This window comes from Acipenser ruthenus, chromosome 18 (genome assembly GCF_902713425.1).
Source record: "Acipenser ruthenus chromosome 18, fAciRut3.2 maternal haplotype, whole genome shotgun sequence".
Taxonomy (NCBI): domain Eukaryota; kingdom Metazoa; phylum Chordata; class Actinopteri; order Acipenseriformes; family Acipenseridae; genus Acipenser; species Acipenser ruthenus.
Window position 1 is genome coordinate 24,920,591 of NC_081206.1, and position 26,060 is coordinate 24,946,650.

General features: G+C 37.6%; 1 protein-coding gene across 5 annotated transcripts; it reads left to right on the top strand.

Annotated features, from left to right (window-relative positions):
• LOC117419185 (AT-rich interactive domain-containing protein 4A) lies at window positions 1-25,291 on the top strand. 5 transcript variants are annotated; one of them, XM_034905495.2, is made up of 25 exons: window positions 1-121; window positions 988-1,038; window positions 2,026-2,136; window positions 4,321-4,386; window positions 4,989-5,079; window positions 5,619-5,698; window positions 5,783-5,877; window positions 6,031-6,163; window positions 6,414-6,493; window positions 9,434-9,510; window positions 10,304-10,461; window positions 14,227-14,299; window positions 14,881-14,975; window positions 15,184-15,281; window positions 16,969-17,299; window positions 18,052-18,344; window positions 18,801-18,998; window positions 19,309-19,393; window positions 19,565-19,757; window positions 19,995-20,057; window positions 20,346-21,542; window positions 22,271-22,375; window positions 22,464-22,673; window positions 22,978-23,133; window positions 23,588-25,291. In XM_034905495.2, the coding sequence occupies exons 2-25, from the start codon at window positions 1,033-1,035 to the stop codon at window positions 23,689-23,691; spliced, it is 4,098 nt and encodes a 1,365-aa protein (XP_034761386.2). In that variant the 5' UTR covers window positions 1-121; window positions 988-1,032; the 3' UTR covers window positions 23,692-25,291. The 5 variants fall into 5 exon arrangements, with proteins under 5 accessions (XP_034761386.2, XP_034761388.2, XP_034761389.2 ...); XM_034905497.2 differs by having other exon boundaries at window positions 2-121; window positions 22,987-23,133; XM_034905496.2 differs by lacking the exon at window positions 1-121 and adding an exon at window positions 137-269.
• Window positions 25,292-26,060: the final 769 nt, after the last annotated feature.

Below are 26,060 nucleotides of genomic sequence, written 5' to 3' on the forward strand. Positions count from 1 at the left end.
ACGACCACTAGTACGTTTCTAACCAATCGGGGTCCGAGAAACGCTGCCTTGGCTCAACAGCTTGTTATTTCGTTTATTGGTTTGCAATCCTGGCAAGTGGTGGACAGTCACATTCGAGTATGTAAGTATGGAGCAAAATATTTCAATAAATTGAAATACACCTGTATGTTAACGCAGAAAAACATAACTATGCAGTGGTGTGAATCGTTTTAGCGTTCAAACGGACATCGGCAAAGGAATTTTGTGGTAGTTTTGAAGGAAGAGAAAAGGTGGGTTGGGGAATTGAATGGTAGGGAGCATTGGGCTTGTTTTTGCGGAGAAATCCGCCTTTTATAAACCAATCGGTTTCCATTTTACAATACTTCATCTGCGCATTGTGTTTGTATTTTTGAGGAACATAATTTAGGGAAAATAAAATACAATTCCGTATGTTAAAGTCTTGCGAGAACTAGGCGGTTTAAGTCGCCATTTAGCAACTGTTTTGTTGATTTTTCAATATAAAATATTTTACTCGCGTTGCTGAAAGAAATCTTAGTAAAGTTGCAACTTTGTGGATTAATCTGAACCATTTCGTGAAGCACACCTCCATAATTGTTCTCTGTATTGCTGGAAGCTTGTGTTGTCTGTGTGATCCGACATGGTGCAGCAGGCAGAGCAATGGCGACGTGACACAGTCAGAATTGGGGGAGCAAAGCGGGAAGAAACGCTTCATATTCACGGTGATCATAGTTGTTCGTCTTTAGGTCATTTTCAGAATCAGAACTTAGTGTTTTAATTAGGATCCAATGTTCAATAATTTGAACTAACCCCCAATGAGTATTTTTGAATGTAAGTAGAGAGTTGAAAAACGCGTTCAGAAGTAATGCAGTGCAGTCAGTGTCAGTCATAATATCGTATTTTGGTACAGTATTTTGATTATGCTCCAGATGGTTACATTCTGTGAAACTGGACACCTTTTAGACTTCAGTTTTTTTTTTCTTTTTGCAGTAATCGCAGACCTTCGAGCTGGAATCCCTCAAATAACCTTTAAAAATGAAGGTAAGTTTATTTGTATTGTTTACGTTATAATACTTGATCCTTAGAAATAGACAGTACAGAAGGGTGTTCCCATCGGAGACGCTTTCGGCTAAAATTTGATTTTGAGCATGCAGGTTTACTTCAATGACATTGAAATCACAACGTGTATACTGCCAATAACCTTTCAGAATATTTGTCTAAAATGTAACATTTTATCAAATCTAAAGTGGGTTTCTAGTGAATGTTTTGCCACAAATGCCTGATTTAAGTTGCTGGATATTTGTTCTTTTTAGACATACTTTTTACACAGTAGAATTCTGTACAACACTATTGTTTGCCACTGAACCTAATGATTTTATAATAATTCATCTTTACATTTACTAAACTTGTTAAAGATATTTCATGTCTGAAACTTTACATTATGCCTGGTAAAAGTTAAGCTGCCAAATGTAATACAGAAATTGAGAAAGCTACACCGCAAGGCTGAATGTATAAGTTGGGACTGTTCAGCAGTACTCCCAGCTTTCCATTTCTAGAATTTACAAGCCATCAGCTGAGAATGTCAGACCCAACAGCTGAATACAAAAATTGTAGGCGATTCCTACAGAAGCAACCATTGACTGAATCAATTAAGAGACTCCTGATAAAGCATACTTATTAATTCAGAAAAAAACCTGTATTGTTTATAAGTGTGATCACATTAAAAGTAGTTCATTTTCAGAAACTAGCATGTATAGATACATAATAGTGAATTGAATTTGCTCAGCCCAAGCTAGAAATGTGTATCCAATAGCTGTTAGAGGAGCTTTTGTCCATTTTAAGTGTTGTTTTCAATATGACTTTATAAGGTGACCACCACCTTTGTTTCATGGTACAGTGGAGTGACCCTATTTCATTATTTAACACTAAAAGAACAGTCAGTGTTTGAGTTCAGGATGTTTTTTTTAGCAGCAGCTCTTTAGGTAATGTTTCTTGTTGAAAGCTAAAAGTTTTTTAATTTGTTCACAGGCAGCGGATGAGCCTGCCTATCTGACCGTGGGGACTGATGTGAGTGCCAAGTACCGGGGGGCCTTCTGCGAGGCAAAAATTAAAACCGTCAAGAGGCTTGTAAAGGTCAAGGTATGAGTTGCAGATCATATCAGAACCCAAATTTATGAAGAACTAGAAAGCGGTTCTTAACTTTCCAAGACTGTGTGCTTTTGCTAAAAAAAACAATAAAGAAATAGTTATGATAATAATAAAACAACTTTCTTTACAAATGGAGCATTTAATGGAACAACCTGTTGTACAAAGATATGTTCCTGATATTAAAAGTGATGACCGTAAGGGTTTAAAATGTTATTAGCTTCAGAAACATTTTCAGGGAATTTCTAATTTATTTTCTTTACTTTGACAGAAGGCCTTCAGTGTATTACACTGAGAATCAGCCCCATCGTCAGTGTTGGTCTGCACCCTAGGCCCCCCATGCTTTCCTTACTGGCCAAAGAGAGTCACTGTCCAGTTAGAACTTAACACCTGCTGTGTCGTCATGCTGACAGAAACAGTAGGACAGGTGAAGGACAGTGAAACGATTCCTCTGAAAGGGGAACTGTCCTGCACATAGAACATTGAGGCAATGTAATGGGAACCAACATGCAGGAGAGCACTGCTCTACTGTGCTTTACCTACCATTTGGAATCATTTATTTTTTAGACTTCTAAATTGAAAAAAATGAACTATCGATGGACAAAATACGAAGCATCTACACAATCGACCAGGGATGGAAATAAGACTCCCATTGCATAGCAGTTCGATCCATTCCAGGTTTTACTGTTTAATGAGTCTTACCAGAGCTTGTTACTTATACACTGTAGCTAGTCAAACTCCTATTAAAACCTGGAATGGTGAAACTGCTATGCAATCGGAGTCTTAATTCCATCTGTGTAGACACACAACTCATGACTGTTAAATTCCTTATTTTCTCTCTTTTCTAACATTTTGTGCCAGAAGACCAATATATTATGAAGATAAGAAAAACAACTTTAAATCTGTTATTCTAAAGATGTTCTCGATAGCCATTTTTAAAATGCACCCAATTTCTATTTCTCAGAAGCTTTTGTACTATTTTTACAGTTCCCTTTAATGTCCAGATTATCAGACGTCTGAATTTGCAGAAATATTAACTATTCAAAAATGCAACAAATCTAAAGCTGCCTCATTAAATAATTAACATGGGGCATGGGGTCCTCCTTGGCATTTCTTAACTGTTGAAGATGAGGCATACACTGATGTACCATTTGTGTTGGTTTTTGTAAGATAGGTCTATGTTTGGTCCTAAGTGACAATGTTACGTTGATCAATAACTATGAGTTGGTTTTGCCATTTGTGATACATCATTTCTAAGAACAGTCCTATGTTCTTGAAACCACACATCCCCAACAATACAGCCAATGTATTGGGAAATATAAATTATAGAAAAGAAACACAACCCTTTCATATCAAAGAAAGATCTTGCATTGAATGAGCTGTCCTATCTGCAATTAAAAAAACGTTACAGGGATTACTTTCTGAAATGATAGTTTCACTTCGCTAGCGATTTCAGTCACTCAGATCTTCAAGGCTTACAAAATAACAGCCAGTTAGATTTATTAAATGTCCGATCTTAACAGACACCAACAACTAACTCAAATCTTTAGAAATATTCTATATTAGAAATGCTTGATGGAGTTGTGGTTAGTAAAGCAGCAGTTTCCAATAATCATTTACTTATCTGAAGTATAATTCTGAATATTTTGCCTAGTTTACCATTTTCTGAAACCTTTGCTGCTACTACTTTTAGTTTGTTGTACTGATACAAGTCATGGAAACAGAGCTGGTATTTTCATCAATTAATTGAAACTTTTTTTATCTGGTTTTATTCACAGAGAATAGTATAATAACTGTTTGACTGTAGGTAACAGAAATATAATGTCATAATAATCTATATACTTACCACAGCATTTTTGATGTAATTATCATTGATTGAGACTTGCATTGTTCTCAATAAATAGAACAGGTGAAGTACATTTGAAAAGTAAAATAGATGAGTAGGACCCACGCCCTTGGTAGTAGTTTTCATGTTGGCAGCCCTTCTGATATATGATTGCGTAATACAAGTAGCAAGCTGGTATTCTGTTTGCCTAAAGCAGCATTGTGCAGATCACGTCTATCCAACATCAGTGTATGTTTAACGATGCACTGAAATCTTGATACACGGGCTGCTTTCTTGACCTGCTTTTGTGACTCATCTACAAATGTTAAATCTTTTGTCTCTGTGTCCCGTAGGTGGTCTTAAAGGGCGAGAACACTTCACAAGTTGTCCAAGATGACCAAGTCAAAGGACCTTTAAGGGTATGTATTTAATTACCTTTACAGTAGAGTGTGTATCAATGGGCTGTAGCATAATGGAAATCCAGCAGTATTGAGAGTTAAGGTACTCTTAAGTGTAAGAACTTCCTTAAGTTCATGAAGTTCTAAATGGAGTATACAACTTTACATTTTCCTGTTACCCAGGGTATGACAAAGATTTCAGTTTGTTCATGTTTGCAAACAAGGGTTTTTTTTTTTTGGTTTTTTTTAAAGCCCACATTACATTAGTATTTCAGTTTCATTCAGCTTTTCGTAACTAGTCTGATTTTAAAGTAATTGAGCTCTTAAGGATTAAGTGTGTTTTAATGGTCTTGCTGGGTTCAACAAGAATAGAAGAATCTTGTCTGTTGCAAAGTAATTGGGCAACAGTTCTTTTTCCAGTGCTTTCCAATCCACTCTTTGAGAATGTAATTGATTTACATATTTTTGAATTTAGAAGCATTTCAGACTAAACAAATATATATTGTGCTTGGTAACTGCTGAAATGTTCCAGTCAATAAACAGAACTTTCTGGCGTGGCTTTTTATTCTGTGCCAAAATATATAGACAATGCTTGATGTGTACATTTTTTTCCCACATTATAGGTGGGGGCAACTGTAGAGGTAAAAAATCCTGATGGTTTGTGTAGTGAGGGTGTTATTAGCAAACTGACAGATGCCAGCTGGTATACTGTAGGTAAGTGTCTTCGATATTCACCTTTCCAGCTCAAAGATGATCTGATTTTGATGTTTAAACAGTAACAATCCATTGAGAGTTGTGCTGCTGCGAGCTTACGTCTGGTTTTCAGAGTAAAGACAGATTGCTATACCAACTTTTATACTAGCTTTTAAACATCTGAAACGATGTCTGAATAGTTGAAAAGTTGCAGTAATAGAATTTCAGCTAATTAGGCACAAGAATGACTATTTGTTTTGCTTATTTATTTTTGTGTTGAGTATGCTCAGTGGGTGTTCTGTGTGACCCAAACTTAACCTCGATTGCTCTCAAGTTACAGACGAGCATAGCTAGCATTAATACCAGAGTTCTCCCATCAATACCAATGTGCTTCTACTGAATTGATAACAATCTATGTACGTCCCTCTAGCTTCCTGTCAGAAAGATAATAGTGTATCATATATATTTGTATCATAAATATTTTCTCTGTATAACCTTATATTAATTGTTTGTACTTGTGGCCATACATGTAACCTCAAAGTGCACTTCATGTATTGCAGTGTTCGATGATGCAGATGAGAGGACATTGAGGCGAACATCTCTCTGTCTGAAAGGCGAAAGGCATTTTGCAGCGAGTGAGGTAAGTTGCCAAATGAAACTAAAATGATACCTATAATTGGGAGAGTGAAGAATGAATAACCATCATTTTTCTATTTTATTTAAGACTCTGGACCAACTGCCATTAACTAATCCCGAACATTTTGGCACCCCAGTGATTGGAAAGAAGACAAATCGAGGAAGGAGATCTTCACTCCCTGTGTAAGTTGTTTTTTGTTTTGTTTGAAATGCTACAAACATGCATATTGTAAGTGTTTCATTTACCTGATGACTCCCCCTTGCATTATATTATGATCCCTAGTAACGGTCTTTGGAATTACAAATGCACTGAGGTTTAATTATTCACTACTACAGTGCTGAGGATGAAAAAGAGGAAGATTCCAGTGAAGAAGATGATGAAGACAAAAGGAGACTTAATGACAAACTCCTGGGCAAAGTTGCCTGCGTACAGAGTGGCTCGGACAAGTCTGCCTGGTACCTCGCTTTGGTAAGTCACACTGTATCAGAAAATTATGTGAATAGTTATCAAATAACTGGTTAGTAAGTTTAAAGTTGTGATTTGTATTTAGTAGTATACATGAAATTGGTTTACAGTGTTTAGTATTTCAAACATGGAAGCAAATTTGTCTTCTGTATGTCACAGTGATTAACTATTCATGGTAATGACACCTGGTTGTGATCGTTATATTAGTGATTTGTAAGTTTTGGACTAGTTTTTTTTTTTTTTTTTACTTCAGGTAATATCTCCAAGCTGCAATGATGACTTGGCAGTTAAAAAGGACCAATGTTTAGTGCGATCATTTGCAGATTCCAGATTGTAAGTATGATTTAGAAAAAAAAAAAACAGGGAATATGTCTTGTCTTTTTCAATATGAATAATGCAAATTTGCACCTGAACGTTTACCAAAACCAACACAAAAAGAACTAAGTGAACAATTCAAAATCGCAAGGCAAACAGTTTCGGACATTCTGAAAAGATGCCTACCTAAAAGCAATACCTCAATGCCAGCAAAAAGTACCTGAATCCCTCATGCAGTACGAACAAGTGAACGTCTTTCTATGGGAATGGTTAAACAGACTCGTGCTAGTAACACGTAGAGATTTGTTGAGGCATTATTGTGTTTATTAAACTGTGTATGTACATGTAACAGAGGGATGTGTTGTGTGTGTGTGTGTGGGGGTCATCACTGAATAATACTGGGGCAGATGCAGAACATTGGGTGTTGACACGCCACACAGACCTGCAGATTTAATTTGACAACCAGGCCCGACGCGAGGGCACCAACAATAGTAATCCTAAAGTTGGATTTAATATAGAACACAAAACAAAGATAAAAAATAAAAGTTTGCCACACAAATGGCGAGCGCTAGTCCCACTAAAAGGAACGTTTTGCTACAGGAACCGACTACTCTACGATAAACCTGTTTACACTGTTTGGGATCAACATCCCCTAAACTGACCTACTGGGCTCCTGGACTCCTGGCATTCTCACGGCAACTACGGCCTCTTCAAACGGCCTCGGCTGGGCAATGGGCGCCGGATTGGAGCGCAGGATTCTCTCCTTCCTTGCTCTCGGGTACAGGAGTTCCTCCTTCTCATGCTGTCGGGATGGTAGCTCCTTCTTTGGCCATTGGGACGACCGCTACTCCTTCTCCAACACTAGCTCCTTCTGGCTCTTGATAGGCAGGCAGTCACTCCTACTTTGGTCTTTGAGGACAGTAGCTCCTCCTACTTTGGCTTTCAGGGTTCCAGCTCCTCCCCCTCTGGCTTTTCACCCACGTCTCCGTTTCTCCTTCAGCAGTGCTTCCGGTGGCTGCTGATCATCACCTGGTTCTGCCTGTGCTTCCTGGCAGCCAACTGCTCTGTGCCTATCCTGCCTTGACTCGGCAGGACCAGTGACATCCCACTCTGACACCATATGTAACATGGGGACGTGTTACGTGTGTGGGCCGTCACGAGCACTGTTGGAGAGGAAATGTTTTGCGTAGAAGTTCTCTCCATGGAGCTGACACTCTCCTCGATGTCAAAACAGCAAGCTTTTGCTCAGCGCCCCTCTGTATGGCTATGGCTGTGCAGTTTCCTCGAGCTGTGGCGCAGACACTTTTTTTGAGCTGTGCACAATCTTCCCAGGTTCGCCTCACAGCCAATCAGGACCTCCTGATCAACTCAGCACTGGGGCCAGCCTACCTGCTCAATTAGTTGCTTAGCAACGCGTCTCCTGTTCCACGTCTGAGCTGCACACATCAGCACAAGAACCAGCGACAAGGCTCTCCCTTTCACAGTACAGTAATAATTGTATTTTTTAAAGCTTTGAAATAGTTGTCATTTTTCCTTTTTTAGGTACAATATCTCATTTTATATAGTGCTGGGACAAATATCCAAATGCGATTTTTTCGAAGGCAAAAACAAATGTCTGTGTCCGTCAGAAATGACTATCTGTGAGATTTTATATATATTGTTGCGGGATTTACTCTCCCGTGCTTGTCACTGCTACAAGTGGGGGGCGTGTCGTGCCAGCGCGCTATTGGCAAACGTGGGGCAGTGAGGGCCATTCTCGTGGGGTGCCCTGACTGTCAACTAAGATCAGCCGTGTGCGCTGGTGAGTGTTGCTGTTCACTCTGTTTGCTAATTAATAGAGCTATCTATTTTGGAAGATAAAACTTGTACACTTGGATTCTTACCGTCGCTACGAGTCAATTGGGGTCCGTTTCTGTCTGTAATATGATACAGGCAAAAGAAATGACTTGTATAGTAATCAACGTTTTAATTTTCTTTCATGATGCAGTTCTAGTTTTTGCTGCAATGCAAAAAAGAGAAATAAGAAAATATTGTTTTCTTTTCATTCTACAGTGCCCCCTTTTTCACGTTTTATTTTATTTGAAGTGTTTATTCAAGTTAAAAACGAATGTTATGGGCTCCAGAGTGGCGCATCCAATAAAGGCGCTCCACGTGGAGTGCAAGATGCGCGCTATCGTCTGGACGTCGCGAGTTCGAGTCCAGGCTATTCCACAGCTGACCGTGGACGGGAGCTCCCAGAGGGCGGCGCACAATTGGCCGAGCGTCGCCCGGGGGGAGGGAGGGTTAGGTCGGCCAGGGTGTCCTCGGCTCACCGCGCACCAGCGACCCTTGTAGTTTGGCCAGGCGCCTGCGGGCCTGCCTGTAAGCTGCCCAAGAGCTGCGTTGTATACTACATAATAGCTTTGTATACTACATAATAGCTTTTCAGAATACTTATTTCAGTAAAGGTAAACTAATCGTACACATCAGCTATATCCAGTTCCCTGGAAATGGACTGCCAGATGTTCTCACTCATTGCTGTATCTATAATTTTTGTGTCCTTTATTGTACTGCTCCGGGTATTTTGATACTGCAAGAATTATCTTTCTTCTGCCGTTATTTACTGAAGGCACGCAAGGGAAGCTGCCACGTGACAAAATCGCAAAAATAGACATCAATCCTATTTTTTCCGCATCGCCCGCCATCGCAGGCAGTGTGAACGGCTTGTATCAGAAATACATGTTTTGTTTGTCGTGGTGTGGTGTGGTGTGGTGTGTTGTATGACACATTTGCTTGTCACATTGTATTAGGTGTGTAGAGGCCTTAACTCTCTAATCCAGCACACATTCAAATCTGGCACAATTTTCTAGTCCCAAGCAACTCTGGATTGTAAACATTATCTGCCACCGAACATTACAGGTCACTGACCTGTATTTAATGTGATTTAATGCTAGTTTTTTTTTTTTTTTTTCTTCTCAGCTATACAATATCAAGAAAAGATATCCGAGAACTTGATATGAACAGCATATCGAAGTCTGAACTTGCTTCAAAAAAAGGTAAAATGGTAAATTGTGTGTGTGTATGTTGACCGGCAAAAGTAGGTAAAGCAGATAAACTAAACTTTGCTCATGTTTTGTTTTTGTGTACTTCCGGTTTACTATCTTGATTACAAAACCTGATTCCCTGGTGCACAATAATAACTGAATAGAGTGTCAGTCAAATGCTAAGTGATTGCACCCAATATGCGATTTTTTTTTTTTTTTTTTATTCATTTATTTTTTTGTTTGATTTGAATAACAAATTGCATTTTGGCTGTTGTGGGTGCATAGCTTTTTGCACAAGTGGCTCATCCTTCAGCCGCAGTCACTCCACAGTTGTCCCCAACAACATGATGTATATGTCAGATCTGTAGTTGAGTCACACAAGCAGGACTACCCAAGCCCAGGATGAGCACATTTGTCCATCTACCCCCACTGAACACATTTGCAGGTCATTACAGGGCAATGTACATGTTGCTTGTGAAGATCAGGATCATCTGCAGCAGCAAAACCTCTATATGCTTACACAGTCTCTCTTACCCTGACTTTAAAAACCTATTACACAACCTGGGATGAGTTTAAGATGGAGTTATCAGTGTTGCTAATACAACCCCAAAACCAAACACAACGTTTCACATAAGATTGATTTGGTTCAGTGTGACATAGATGTACCGCAGTAAGCAAAGTGCAAGGCAGACATACTTATGCTACTTTTGCAGGTCAGTATATAACTTTAATTTTGGTCCAACATTTGCAAAAAATAAATAGAAACCAATTCCTAACAGTAATATTTGTTGTTCCCTTTTTGTAGGGATTCAGGTAGCGCTGACATTCCTGAAGACAAAGGCCATTCCAGAAAGCTGGAAGATGGATATGAGTGAAATCCTGGAGTCCTCAAGCAGTGAAGAGGAGGATGGGGAAGGGGGTGAAAGTGATGAAGATGAAGACAAAGAGGTAGAAGAAGAAGAGGTAAGAAGCTTGTTTCTCAAAAACAATTCAGTGATTCTTTTGAAACTGTAAAGCAAGGATCAGAACATGTTCAACCAATGGCATATCAATGTTGGATGTTAGATTGCTTGTCATCCGAAGGTTCAGCAAGATGGGTACTAATGTGCTATCTCTTTAAATTTTGACAAAGGGAAGCTAGTTTGGATTCTGTAAAACTTGTATGGAAATGTCCAGTTGGCTCTTAGACTAGAATGATGTTTATTGGAAACAGGGCATTCTGGCAGGGTGTCTGGGAGTATGGGGCAAGGGACCGAATCAAGCGGCACCGGACTGGATCACTGAGGTGGTGGGCTCCTCACCTCCTCCCCCTTCTCTGTAGACAACAGTAGCAACTGCTGCTCCACCGCAGACGATTCGTGTTCTGCTGATGGCCTGTGGTGCAGGCCACACCACTCTTGCCAACACCAACTCTAGCTCTGAAGGCTCCGGTTCTGGCAGCCCCTACTGCCTCAGTAGCCTGTTGCTCTTCTTTAGTGCAGCCATCGACTGCACCAATGTTTTGTTCAGGTCTGATGTTTCCTGATTTTTTTTTTTTTTATTTCAAAGCTATGCTGGGTCCGTAGGGCTTAGTACCGCTGCCACCATATGTGAAAGATTTCACTGAATTTAGGTTCGTAGCCCCTTTTTAATGCAGATCCAGGCACAAGAATTGACGGTTTTAAAGCACTTTTGTGCGATTTTATTATTTACAGAAATAAGACAACTGAAAACAAAACAAAAACCTAACTCCGTTTTGGAGCGGTAACTAAACTTTTTTTACTTTTGGTTCCTAACTAAAATCCGACGGCTAAGCCGTTTACCAATTTTAAAACAATTCTTCAAACAGACATAGGTGAGTGACGTTGATTATCTTGAGCCAGGAAAACCTCTTCCTGGCTCAGTCCCATGGCATTCTGGGGGATATAGTCCTTTTTCCCCTCCTGGACTACATATTTTCCTCTTCCTCCCCCTAGTCTGCCATATATACCTGGACCTAGTGTCCAGGTGTATATATGTATGTGTATATCTATATCTATATCTATATATATATATATATATATATATATATATATATATATATATATATATATATATATATATATATATATATATATATATAATATTATTGCACCGTCATACTGTAACTTGCACACAACTAACGTCACTGTTTAATAAAACACACCCAGCGTGTTATTTATTTATTTTTTTTTTTTTTATTTTTTTTTAAATCTTGGTTGATATCCCTTATTCTGTTATTACTTCTTAGTTAATTTCTTCAAAATTTTACAGCATTTGAAAAATGTGAGTGTAGCGGTACCGTGCTGGAATTAGCTTTCATTTTCAAAACCAGTTCAGTTGTGGTTGTAACCTTATAATTTATAAGGTCATACAATGCAGGATTCAACAATAATGTGGCACACATTACTTTTTTTTATTTTTTATAAATCGCTGTCTTTTTATAGGTGTGTATGACTTGTTAGTTCCCGAAATCTCAGTCAACAACTGAAGACAGATAAGAGGATCATTTTGCACCGATGAAACATAACCTGGTTAACCATACTGATGGCATATAAAATGCTTAGGTGACAGATATGGTTGCTTTCTTGTAGAATTTAAGGATGAAACAAAATACATACACCCCCTGGTACCTGTATTCCCATGTCAGGAGCAGCTTTGTATGTTTGGAAGTGTTCAGTGACTATCTCTAATGTTGAGTCTATTTCTTATGCACCCTTTACTCTGAGAGGCCGGTCTGTCATACAAAGAGGTAGTCGGCTTGATTAGAGGTAACCGCTGATCGCTGAACACATAAATATTTTATGAGTCATTAAATATAAATAAAAAAAGATGAAAAGCTGATATTAATGTTTTTAATCTGTTTATATAAACTCTGTTGTGGTTTAAACATTTGTCTTTGACATTCTGAGTGTGAGATCTACACTCAACAAAATAGGTGTAGTTGATGCTAATAGGTTCCAGTGGGCACGGGACTTCTAATGCTGTTTAAAAATGGTTTAATAAACACCTTTTTGTAAGTAAGTTTATAAAAAGGAAAACCATGATAATTGTGCATTGTATAAAATAGGCCATTTGTGTTGCTCTAGATTGCTACAGTACGTGGAAATGTTTTTGCTGCAGAGAATAACAATGGAGCTCATTCTTCCTGTTCTCAGCAGCAAGTAGAATAGTTGTACACATGGCTTCCGACTGCGTTTCTATAGCAACATGCTGTAAGCTTTCATTGAGAGCATGCTCTAAAGATAGGAGGGCTTAACAGCAACTTGGCTGCGTGCCTGCAGAGGTATGCCAGATGCCTTTAAACAGCCAGACCGATTTCCTTTCCTTAGCTCAATGTTACATTTTTCTTCAGACGTAAAGTTAAATGTGAAGCAGGGGGAAGGGTAGGAAACCAGAAGCCAAATTAAAACAGACCTCTGGCTTTCTATCTGAAAACGCTTTCTAGTGTGTCCAGATACATTACAATTTAAAAACTTTCAGCATGGAATATTAAAACATTAAACAGTGAGTGAAGTAAATATAATCCATCCCAATCTGATCCCCTGTATAAAAGTTGAATTACTTAATTTGTAATGATCATCCCAGAACTCACTTTTAGTATTAAATAAATTGATATTTAAAAAACACACAATTGGGCGCAATATTTGCTTTTGTGTCCAGATCTATGAAATCATCTTGTTATGTAACACAGTGGTGAGATTATTATAATTCTTAGAACATATGTTTTTGCTTCTTTCTTCAAGGAAACCATTGCATGTTCAATGTGTTTTTGTTTTTTTGAAAAAAGAGGAAATTATTTAGTTCCTGTTTTCAGACATCACACTATCTCTGCAGTGATGAGTAACTTACCCATCAGTATGCCATTGTATCTTTACACATACATATGGATGCAGGTTAAAAAAATAATAAAATGATAATAATTCTTGAGCTGCTTATTGTTTTTTGTATTTATCTCCAGAAAGTAGCTGGTTCTTGTTGTAAGTCTATTATATTCTGAATCTTGGCTCAAACCTTTTTTATGTTTAGTTTATAGATTTTATGTACCTCCTGTACCTGCCATGCAGTTGTCACATTGTGGAATTCCGTTTTCATTGTATATCTTTTTATTAACACTCTTTTTTTAAGGTGCATTTTTGGGGGAAACGCTACTTCATTCAGCATAAAATATGCATTGAATTTCCGCCCTCCCCAGAGATGCACCACTGACCTAGACTTTTGACTAAATCAAATTTGTTAGTAGTTGCAAGTTATACATTTGTTTTTACGTTTGCAAGTTCCAATTTTAAGACATTGCACGATCCGATAAGGACTCATCTCAGCCAGATTACATGAAGTAGAAAAAGGATTATGTAAAGCTGTGACGATTGTATTTAACTGTACATTTAAAAATGACCTTATACTGCTTTGTCCTCTACACATGAAAAAAAAATGTGCCTCCAAAATACGAATGTATTTACCCTTAAACAAGTACTGAGATTATCAACATGCTGGCAGGGACAGGTCATAAAACACATCTTCAGCTTAAGTTTTTTTTCTGTAGAGAGTAGGATATGTGGTTTGCCCTTTTGCAAACACTATTTACATTTCCTAGTTGAGCTTGTCTGAAGGACATTGTTCCTGGCTAGGAGATGGGGATGATGCTTGCTGACATGTTCTACCGTATGCTGTCAGGAGTCACTCTAATGCTTTGTTGGTTTAATCTCTTTGGTTTGGTGTTTGTGTTCACAGCCAGAGGAGGAGCCTGACCCAGAGGAAAGAGACAATTTCCTCCAGCAGCTCTACAAGTTCATGGAGGATAGAGGTAAGCTGCAGCGCGACATCTTCAGGTGATCCTTCCCACGTACGAAATCTCATTTGCAGAAAAAGAAAAGGTGGTGGGGACATTTCTTTAAACGTGCTTACAGTGTACAGGGCTGTCTGTAAACTAATCCATTCTGGGAGGATTTGCTTGCAGGGTTATGGACTGTATAATTGTTTATCTCTTCTGTATTTGCATTAACATACCTTAACCACGTGTCTCTTTCACATTTAGTGTCATGTAATCTGTGCATACGTAGTGCTTTATGTATACAACCTTATTTTTCTGTGACCAACGTCAGTCCAACTCTGCTTACAAGTTAAATTGTAATTCCTAGAAGTACCTGATCATTGATGCACATGCTAAAATATGTAATGCTTTTTATGATGTACTCTTGTGTTATTCTGTTGAGCATAATATTTATATTTTGTCTGAATGTAGTTATGAAGGATTATGGAAGATTTTTCCAGCTTTTTGATATTTTAAATGTATTGTGTGCTCATTCAGACAATGTCACCATATTATGCAGCCTATTTGTTTGTTTTTGCTTTGTATGAAGCTAATACAAAGTTCTGCCCCCATAGGAACACCAATTAACAAACCCCCTGTTCTTGGATACAAGGATTTGAACCTCTTTAAACTTTTCAGGCTGGTATGTCAGCAAGGAGGCTGTGACAAGGTAAGTTAACTTTCCTGCTAAAAAACTAAACAAACCATTACCATAGTTGCTACAGCAACAAGTGGGGAGAAATGCTTAAACTAAGAAAAAGTGAGGAGACATGCTTGAACTAAAAGTTTTTTTTAAAAAAAAGTCATTGTTTACTGGGAATCGGGTGTATTTTTAATTTTAATTTTATTTTTTTATTTTTTTTAACTTATGTTTTCAGATCGAAAGCGGTGCCATATGGAAGCAGATCTATATGGACCTTGGTATTCCTATTCTCAACTCGGCTGCCTCCTATAATGTAAAAACTGCATACAGAAAGTAGGTTTTATATTTTAAAATAATCCTCTATTTAACCCTTTCAGGACCAAGCATTTTTCAGTGAGATTCTCCCCCAGGACCAGGCATTTTTTGGCTGTAGTTGACTCTTCCTATAAAAATTCACTAAAAATCTATTTTTTACAGTAGCATCTTGCAAATGGTGTCCCTTTTTCAGAACACTCTGGGAAACATTTTAAAATACTTTAGAAACCATATAAACTTTTCGCTTTTTTTTTTTCAACATATTTAGTTTTTTGTTAGATTTTTTAAATGTATTTATTTATTTTGTTACATATATAAAAACACGTTATTCTGTGACCCGAGGGACCTTACAATACTTCCTGAAATATTGATGTTTGGGCAGATTACAAGACATTGTACAAGAGTGATTGCAATGACATAATACACTTTTATTCTCAGGGTCTTTACAAGCAATAATGGACACTACTCTTCGATTTTATTTTCTCAAAATAAATATTTATAAATAAAATGTTACTAATTTCATTATCAGTAGTAAGGAAAAAAAAACATACCTGATACATTTAGTTCATGAAATAGTATATGCTTATATCCACTCGTTTCTTGATATTTATAAATGTTGTAAAAACATATATTAAAACACATGAGACAGAATGAATGTTCTAATATAAATGTCAAATACATCAGATTTTCCGTGTTTCCCCTTTTTTATTAGCTCTAAACAAGTTTCCTGTGATGTTTTGTTTCTGCTTTTGTCTCTGCCTGGCTGCTGTAAACCGTCTCCGCCCTTTAAACACTAAATGCCCTGCTCAGTGACGTCACGTGAAAAAAAAAAAAAACCTATCAGGAAATGAACGTCAGTCCCTCCCCTGTCCATTGATGTGTGTTTCAAGCCTGTACTGCAAAGTACTGTGGCCCTGTAAGTCAACAAAACAAAGTGCTTTTTTATCGTGTTTACACGATCGCGGTCCTAGAAGCCCACTTCAGTATGATTGTGTTAACACGATCCTGGTCCTTTAAAGGGTTAAAATATCTGCTTTTATAGTCTTTTGGAATATTGTAGAGGTGATTTCAGGAGACTTTTTTTTTATATTAAGCGATTGCAAATATTTCCCTTTTTTTAAATGAATGTGTTAAATAAACCAGTTCAGTCTTTTTGGAATCCATTGCTTGGTAGGTCTGAGTGGTTTCTAGTTTGGTTGGGCACTCTTTAGTTCTTAAGTTATCCAAGGGATAAAGAGTAATAAGTAATAGAGAGAATACATATCCATCTGTTACGGAAGCATAAAAAGAGCTTTATTCTCTGCGGGTTTTACTTTGCTTTAAATTCAAGTAGTCATAATCAAGTCTTAATAGCCACTTTTATTGCTTTGAATTGGCTTCACTTGAGTCAAAGTATAAAGACTATCTACATTAAAATAAGGGACTATGAAAATGTTGTGCTTTTAAATAGTTTGTGTAATGTTGTGTAGTTTTTATATAGTCCACCTAAATGGTATCGTCAATTTCAAGCTTAAATTAAATACTTCCTTGATATAAAGCTTACTTCTAAAAAAAACAAATGAGTAGTTTTAGTCTGCAGAGTTGTTTGGAAAATGTAGCTCTTTGAAGTTTGTGCTGCTCTAGGTTATCTGACCAGCTGTTCTCTCTCTTGCGATGAGTAATAAACCTTAATTCAATAGCCTAACAGTAAGCATGTTTTGCATAGGTACCTTTATGGGTTTGAGGAATACTGCCGGTCAGCACGCATCCAGTTCAGATCCATCCACCACAATAATCCTGTAACCCAGGTGAAGGTGAAGGAAGAGGTAGAGGAAAAAGAGAAGGAGGTGGAGGTAGAGGTGGAAGATGATGATGATGATGATGATGATGATGAGGAAGAGGAACCTGAGGATGGTGATAGAGAGAAAGAAAAAATAGAGGCAGAAGTAGAGGAACCAACTGTGGTCCAAGTGAAAACTCCTGAGGAGGATGACAATGAATCGAACCGTGAGAGCGAAAGAGAGAAGGAGCAAGAACAGGAAACCCCGTCTCCAAGAGTAAGTACTGATTTATAAAACACTCCTCTGCGCTCAGTACTACTAGTACTATGCACATGGCCTAATCGGACATGTGACGCGATGGCGGTACAATAAAGTTCGTGCCGGAGTGGATGCTGCATGAATCTTTGAGACGTCATAATAGTGAATGCATCTGTATGTGTGTCACACATTTTTACTATCTAAAGAAGCATTTACATAGTGATGAATCTTGGTTAGGACACTTCTTGCCACAAGTTAGTCTATATTCAATTTAGAGAATAACCTCTATGGATGATGTCTGCCTTTGTTTGAACATGTGTCAAACTTACTGTTTTCTTCTTATCTTTCCATCTGTTCGTCGCCCTTGCATGACATTTTAATTGTGACACACTGTACAGCTTGAAGTAACAAAAAACAAAACCAACTATAACTGCTATAACTGATTCTGGTTGGCATTGTGTGCAGTGTTGGTATTAAATAGTTGCACAGCGTTAGTGATCTAATTTTCATGTTGGTATTTACAGCTGTGTTGGGATGTTTGTTTCTAACAACCTTTTGTTTACAGCATTACCTGTGTGGCTTTCAGGTGTTTTATCTAGTCAAGATGAGGGTCTAAATGCTAAGGTGGTGGTGTTGAATTTGACAGATTGGCATGCCTTTTTCCACAGGTTGACTAGTACAGTCTTAAAAGAAAAGACTAATGAAAAGTTTGTAATTTTAATTTGAAACAAATCATACGCTTGTGCTATAAATAGGATTTTTAATTTCAGGGTCGAAGGAGGACTACACTTACACCTGTGAAAACAGTGTTGAAAGAATCTCCAAAACTGGAGAAAATTAAGGAAGAAAATAATAAGGAAAATGAAATATTGGAAGATGTGGCAGAGCACAATCAAAACACTGTTAGTGGAACTCCTGTAACGAGGGGAACCACAAAACCAAGACCGGAAAGAGGTCCAATACAAGAAGAGTCTGACAAAGAGACGGAGGAGGACGAGGATGAGGATGAGGACGACGACGAGGACGACGATGATGATGATGAAGACGACAAGCCAAGCGAAAGGTAAATGCACTGTTTTCAATTCCTTTACACACAGTTTAAATTTGCTCTGCTGTGGTAAGATCATCCCCAATGATTTCACATAATGCCTTCAATATATGTAATGCTGTGAAAGTTTGAGAGTTTTCAACAGGGATTATGTGCTTTCTTGGACCACACTGAATTTGGCAAAATAGCCATATTGTTTGTGTACTTCACATACTTTCTGACAGTTTTATGGAGGTTTTAGTTGATCTATTTCTAAATTGCCCTTCATATTAAGCATAAGCTGTCTGCTGAAAGAATTTTAATATTAAACATGTTATTAAAACCAGGATCTTAAAAAAAATAATTACCCCCCCAAAAATGTGTTGATTTCCAATTGGGCTTCTATAGCTATATGTCTAACCAGGCAAGCAGCATTTTAAATTTGGAAAGAACTTCCTAGTTGATGAGTTGAACTTCTCCCTCTCCGTCTAGGGAAGAGAGTGAGAACAAAGAGGAAACGGAGGAGGAGGGAGATGAGAACCAGCAGGAGCACTCTCTCATGGGGACTAAAGTTAAAGTCAAATATGGCCGTGGAAAAACTCAGAAAATCTACGAAGCCAATATTAAAAACACTGAAGTGGATGATGGAGAGGTTCTGTACTTAGTCCATTATTACGGCTGGAACACGAGGTAAGGGCAGGGCAAGGCATTTTCTTTCTGTAGGCAGACCTGAGCGTCTACATTTTAGAAATGTGTATCCACAATTCTAAATTTCTCAGCACATAATTGTGTGGACATAAGACCTGATAGCAGGTCTTATTTTTTTCCCCCCACTAAGCTGTGATCCAATATAGTTGGGTATATTCTAGAAAAGCAGAATATGGAACTGAATGCTAGCCAGGTATATTTGTTATCCTCATATCTGACGTGTTTTCTTTTTTTTCTTTTTTTCTTTTTTCTTTTCACAGTTTAAGTTACAATGTGTTTTTTCTTTTTGTAGGTATGATGAGTGGGTGAAAGCTGACCGAATAATTTGGCCCGTGGACAAAGGTGGGACGAAACAGAAACAAAAAAAGAAAGTAAAGGTAAATATTTTTTTGTAATTCTCATGAGGAGGAAGAACTGTTTTATAAGTTAATTTTTAGTGTAGGTTAGTCTTAGCTAGTATTTGCAGTAGTTTTGCCAATATGAATTTTATGTATGCTAATAGCTTTTAAATGTAGTTCATTATAACATGATGTATATATTTTTATCAGAATAAAGACGAAAGTGATAAAGAAGAACTGGAAGAGAAACAGAACAAATCAAAACGGGGACGGCCGCCTCTGAAATCCACCCCTCCTCACAACGCTTCTCGCAATTCTTCTAAAACTCCCAGTAGCGAAGGCAGGACCAGCACCAAAAGCACACGCCTCTCCGATGTTTCTACACTGCCAAATGGAGTGGAAGGTATAATCTTGCACTTGTACATGATGGTGCCATTCCTAGATCCTAATAAACATGATGTTGATCATTTAGGCAAAGCTTTATTTTTTGAGAAAGGGAGATTATATTCTGAATTTAGTTTTTTCTCTGCAAGAGTAATTCCTGCCAAGTTTAAATTGTTTGGTTAGTGGAACTGCTAAGTGATTTTTTTTTATTTTTTTATTTATCACACACTAAAATTTGCACCGGACATTATTTTAGGAAATCCTAGAAGACGCACAAGACGTACCTCTGGATTGTATGATTCTGATAGAGGATCGAATGGTAGGGATCTTTTTTTTTTTTATAGTGTTCCTATTTAGATTTTTCTTCTTCACTTAGCATTTTATTACACTAGAATCTATTATTTTGACTGTATTGTAGATGAGTGATTTTGTAAGAGTTTAAGTTTTGAAAAGATATTCACTCTAATTTATATGATTCAAAACAACTGTTTCATCTTACATTCTTGCTGCAGAGAATGGTGTCCTGTCGATGCACTAAACTAAAACTCTGTGGCTTCTGTATGTGTCATCATGACAATATATATTTATATTTCTTTCTTTGATATAGATTCTGGCAATTCGTCTGAAAGTGAATCAGATGATATGTCTGAGAAAAAAATGGAAAAGGCAGATGCCTCAGACACTGTAGTGGATGCTGATGAGGAGCAACTGGAGAATGACAATACCGAAGAGCACACACAGGACCAAAGAAGTCCAAGCAGCCCACAGGAGCAAACAGGAGAACCACCAGAGGAACCACAAGTGGAAATGGAGGAAGAAGCACAAGAACCCAAACCAGATCCAGTCATCGTGGTTGAAGAGAGGAATCTGGAGTTACAGCGGCATGTGGAGGAGAAGGTTGTGGAAGAAGAGGAAGAGAAGGAGGATAAAAAGGAGCTTGAGAAGTCACCAAAGTCCAAGGGTAGGAGGAGCAGGTCTAAAGAACCTTTTGCAGATACCAGCAAAACATACGCTACAAATCACACAGAGGTTACGACAGCTTGTCCTAAAACTCCAGAGAAAGTAAAATCTGAGGAAACCCAAGGAACCCAAGTTGTACCCGAACAGGAATTGAAGGACTCTGACACTGACTCAGCCAGTGAGGAGCTCTGTAAAGAAGACAAGAAGCCAGTGAAAAGAAAAGCTGCAGAGCAACAAACACCTGAGAAGAAGGTGCGTTTGGAACAAAAGGAGGAACAGCCTATAACTCCTGAAAAGAGAGCAGGAAGTGACTGCATCATCAAACTGGAAGGTCAAGACTGTGCGGAGGAAGAAAATGAAATGAAAAATGAGATGCCCGCTTTAACACCAGAGGTGGAGAGGAGTATCAAGGGTGAGACTGAAGCGTCTTTAGAGGAAATTGCAGATCAAAGTGTGTTGAAAATCGAGGAAGATCTTATGCCGCAGATTGGGCCTGAAGCCTTGGTGTGCCATGAGGTAGACCTGGATGACTTTGATGAGAAAGAGAAGACCTCAGGCGAGGACACCACAGAAGAGAAGTCTCAGCCAACTAGTCCAAAGCTGAATTCAGCTGAAGTGTCTACCGCATCTCAGCAGGCTTTCCCAGTGGCGTCCCCTACGGCTCTCAGTCCTGACGAGTCCCACAGCACAAAAAGCGAGAGTGACGGAACTATTGAAGTGGACAGTGTCGCAGGAGAGTCTCAAGAGGGTCTGTGTGAGAGCGAGTCTGCCAATGGATTTGATGCCAGTACCAGCTCCAGCAACTGCAGTATATCGGTACAAGAAAGGGAGGGAAAAGACCGTGGTAAGTAGGCCCAAGCACATTCATTGTCCACTTTCTAGGAAGTTTTTCTTAGTATTTTGAATAATTAGGGGTATACAGGGTTCTCACCAGGAATTTTGTATAGCTGGATGGCAGAGTATTATAGCTGGGAGCACTTTAAGTGGAAAAATAAAATGGCCTTATCTTAAATGTATAAGACGACAAAGAATTTGAATAATAAGAACTTGAATAATTAATATTAATCCATCTTAATTCGTACTGAGGCTACACTGTTCCATTTACCCCGATCCTTTTCGATCTTTTTTGTGTTTTTGGCATCATACTACCCAATTCCTTGCTGTAAAAAAGCCATTTCCATTTTCTTTCCCATATAACATCAGACCCACTATCACAATGTTTTCAACTCTTTGTTGACTCTTTTTCATTTTCTAATTTTTTTCTTCATGTTATAAAACCTTTGTTTGTGCAGCTGTTGTGTGAGAGAGAGGGGGAAAAATATTCAAAATATCACCTCTTGCTAAATGTATACTAAGACACAGGATGACACTGAAGCTATATCATAAAGTGATTTGAGTCCAGTGATAACTTGACCCCATGCTTGGTTTACGCATTAGTGATATTTGTTACCAGTGTTCTGTATACTCTGGAAAGCCAGCAGTTGACAGGAGAATTATGCTTGCATTATATTATTGTAAAGCAGCAAAGCATTACAAACATTGTATATTTTTTTTCCTCTTATTTTTGATCAGGTCACAAAAGGTCAATTGACTGTCATAACAGCTCATCGGCTAAAAAACAGAAGCGCAATCAAAACCGTGAAAGTGTTGCATCTAAAAATGAAAAGAATGGTGCAGGTAAGTCTTTCTAAATTACATTTAAATTGCAGACCATTATTATTAGCCAAAAGTCTTTATTCTAAAATAATGTCTTATTGTCCTGCAGGGCACAGCAGTGACAGTGAAGACCTTCCTGCCATTGATAACTCCAGCAAATGCACTCCAATTAAACACTTCAGCGTACCCAAAGCTCAAAAACTCAACAAGTCACCTGCAAGGGTCATGTCACCCAATTGCAAAGATGGGGAAAAGGAGAAACACAGAGAGAAACATGCCCATCCTTCCACAAGAACATACAAATGGACTTTCCAGCTTAGTAAGTAGTTTCAGCCTGTTTCTTTCTGTTTCATTAGCTTCGGCATTGAAATTTGTACCAAACCAAGCTACTTTTATTAGTCATTTGTTTGTATATTTGAAAACTTGATTGAACTTGTATATTTGTAATGGTCAGCTTTTATGCCACAATCATACAAAATTGAATTTGTTTGGCAGTTTTAGAGACTACTAGGATGAAAGATCAATGTCTTCCAGTAGTCTTAACTGAATATAGTTGTGGAACTATATATGAATTTTTTTTTTTTTTTTAAGTGCTTTATAATAAGAATTTCTTAAATATTTTGTTGGTACAGCTGAACTGGATAGCATGACGAGTACAGATAGGATATCGTTTCTACAAGACAAACTGCAAGAAATTAGGAAGTATTACATGACACTGAAGTCTGAAGTGGCCTCCATCGACAGGAGACGGAAACGGTTAAAAAAGAAAGAGAGAGAAGGTAGGTTTACAGTTTACTGTCTTATTGATCTCTGCTTTTTCAATACTAATACTGCATAAATAACAGAATGCTACATTGATGTACCTTAAGTTGATTATAGTAATACTGAAGATCTTAAATAAGTGTGAAAAAAATAAATAAATAAACATTTGCCAGGAAATGTATAAAGAAAGTCAAAAAATGACGACAGCCCTCTGGATAATCCTGCCAAGTAAATCTGTTATGAGAATGTTTGTTTAGTTTTTTTGTTTTGAATGTTTAAAATATCTACTTGGTGTCAGGTTCAACTCGGATAAGCTACAGTATTGTTGTTCTATCCTCTGTTAAAAAAAATTCTGAATACAAGAATTGTGGGCTGCTGTAACACTGTTTTGGCATCTACTTTTGTAAACAACTAATGATGCAGTTTTCTTTTCTAATTTTTTGTATTTATTTATTTTTCTTTTCTGAACAGTTTCACATACAACGGCGTCAACATCACCCGGTTCATCTGAGACCGGAATGAGCCCGCCCTCTGCGTCCCCGACGCAAAACCCAGTGGCGGTGGAGTGCAGGTGATGAAACGCTCCCATCCCAGCAGTCAGCTGCCTTCGTGGACAAGTGCTGAGACTTTTAAAACACAAGCATAGATAAGCACTCAACTGGATTGACTTTGCCAGTCCAAATCCTGCGCACTTTCCCGACCCTAATCTGCTTCCAGTTTCCATTTACAGTGCAGAAATGAAAAAAAGGAGTTTGAATATGGAGATTGGTTAAGTTTTACTTGTGACTACTTTGAGCTACATTTTTACAGTACAAGGCACTTTTTTCTGCAAAAAATGTCCTTCCCTGGTTTAATCTGAGACCAGCCTGGATGCAGTAAAATATTTCAACATCAGTGCAGTGGCAAGTGCGCTAAAAATAATTGACATGGAGTTTGAATTGGAGAACGGTCACTCCTAGCCTGCTGAGCTCTGTGCCAGACATGGTTCGTTGAGGATCAGTAAAGAAGCGCTTGCTATGCAGAACTGCCAAAGTACATGTGTTCAGCAGAGTGCCCGATTTTGAAAAAGTGGGACAAAATAAAATTGCGAAAGGGAATGTAGTTTACTGAAAACTGCAAGTTGCGTCTTCCACTTTTTTCTAGTATTTTGAGCACAGGTAATTATGCAAGTAAGATTTTTTTTTTTTTAACGTTTACAGTGGAATTGTAAAGAAAAAAAAGTTTTCAGTGGACTGATTTCCTTGGCAAAGGTATTTTGTCATTTTATATGTAATTGCAGAGTTTTATTTTATTACAGAAAAATTTCACAAATAAAATATATCACAACAGTTATTTAATGAAACATTTCTAGTCCTGAAAATGTTGTGTAAAATAAAGGTATTATCTTGCGACTTGTTAAATATATTTATTCAGACTGGACATAACATTTTTATGTATTTTTTAAAATGAATAAAATTAAAAAAAAGTGGATCTTCCCTAGCTTGGGCTTTATTAAAAAAAATATATATAAAGATTGTTACAATTTGGAAATCCATCACATCTAAAAACAACAAAGTTTTCAATCTTTTTGGTGACTTAAAAACTGGCAATTAGAACATGAAATTCACAACATTCTTTGGGCCTAACAAGTTTAAAGATATTTTTTTTATATTTTATAATGTTTTTAAGGAGCACGCCATTTTTTGGGGTGACCTTTCGTATGAGTTTCTGACTCAGCTTTTATACTTTGCCAGGTAATGAGTGTTTTTATTTAATTTTTACCTTTTTAAATATAAACTTTTCAAAGTTGAAATCCCCAAAATTGATTTGCTATAAGGAACATGTTTGACCAGCCTAGGGATTATCCCATAGACTAAATAGTCATTGCATATTTTGTATATAAATCTTCCAAAACCATGTATTTCAAAAATACATTTTCATATAAACTGTAAAAACTAAATGTGATTTATTTTATGATTATTTTTTTTTACCCATCTTTGTACATTTAAAAGCAAACTTTTGTGCTCCTTTTTCTAAATGTTAATATTCTGTAGACTTCGCTCAAACGCTGTAGACTGTATATTCTGAACTCGTGGATCACAGCAACAATGGGTCTGAGTCAGACCCTCTAGTATTAAGTAGAGATACTAAATATATTGTACATTTATATGTTTTATAAACTTTTTATTTCATCAACATTGTGATGTTATTTCTTTCAAGAAATAGTGACTTATATTTTTTTTTCTTCCGTTTCCTTGGCGGTGTCATTTTCCTAAGCAAAGCAATTGTATCTTTATGTAAAATAAACAGAGCTCCGTGCAGAGTATTAATAAAGCCATTTTAAAATATGATTTGCAATTGTGAACAAACTTGTCAAATACTTAAAGCCATTTGAGGTAAACCAGTAAAACAGACATCTTCACTTCCTTCAGTCCTATGTTGCCGATCCCAATTCCACTGCAGTGTCGATGTATAATTTAAAAATGAAATAATAATCTGCCATTGCATTCATACCTAGCTGAAACATTGATACCACTGTAGTTCATTGCATTTCAAAGGGATCTGCATTTGTTCATGTTGCCTAATAAGATAAGTGAATTTTTTCTGAAGAGAAGCCCCAATTATATTATGAAGCAGAAGCTCAGTAGTTCTTTAACAACCTTTTAAAGGCAACATGTGGCTTATACTCCCAGGTTTCTTGATTGGAAAATTCAAACAATTTCCCAGTTAAAATGTGATTATCTGAACTATTTCATTATCCAAACACCCCCAGGTCCCAGTTAGTTCAGATTTACTGTACAAGAGTTCATTCCATCTTATCTCCTCTGATGGAGCACATTTGATTTGAGTTTTTATCAGGTATTAAGGGGCTGTAAAGTTGTAGATTGAACTCTTCCCTACAGATGGAAATATAACCGTCTGTCGCCACAAATTAAGTTGATAACGCCCAGTGTCTTAGGGCATA

Bases quoted from the DNA above. Each gene is read 5' to 3' on its own strand.
- LOC117419185 (XM_034905495.2), top strand. The intron at 14,976-15,183 runs GTAAGTTAACTT...TTATGTTTTCAG, and splicing joins AGCAAGGAGGCTGTGACAAG to ATCGAAAGCGGTGCCATATG. The intron at 20,058-20,345 runs GTAGGGATCTTT...TCTTTGATATAG, and splicing joins TTCTGATAGAGGATCGAATG to ATTCTGGCAATTCGTCTGAA.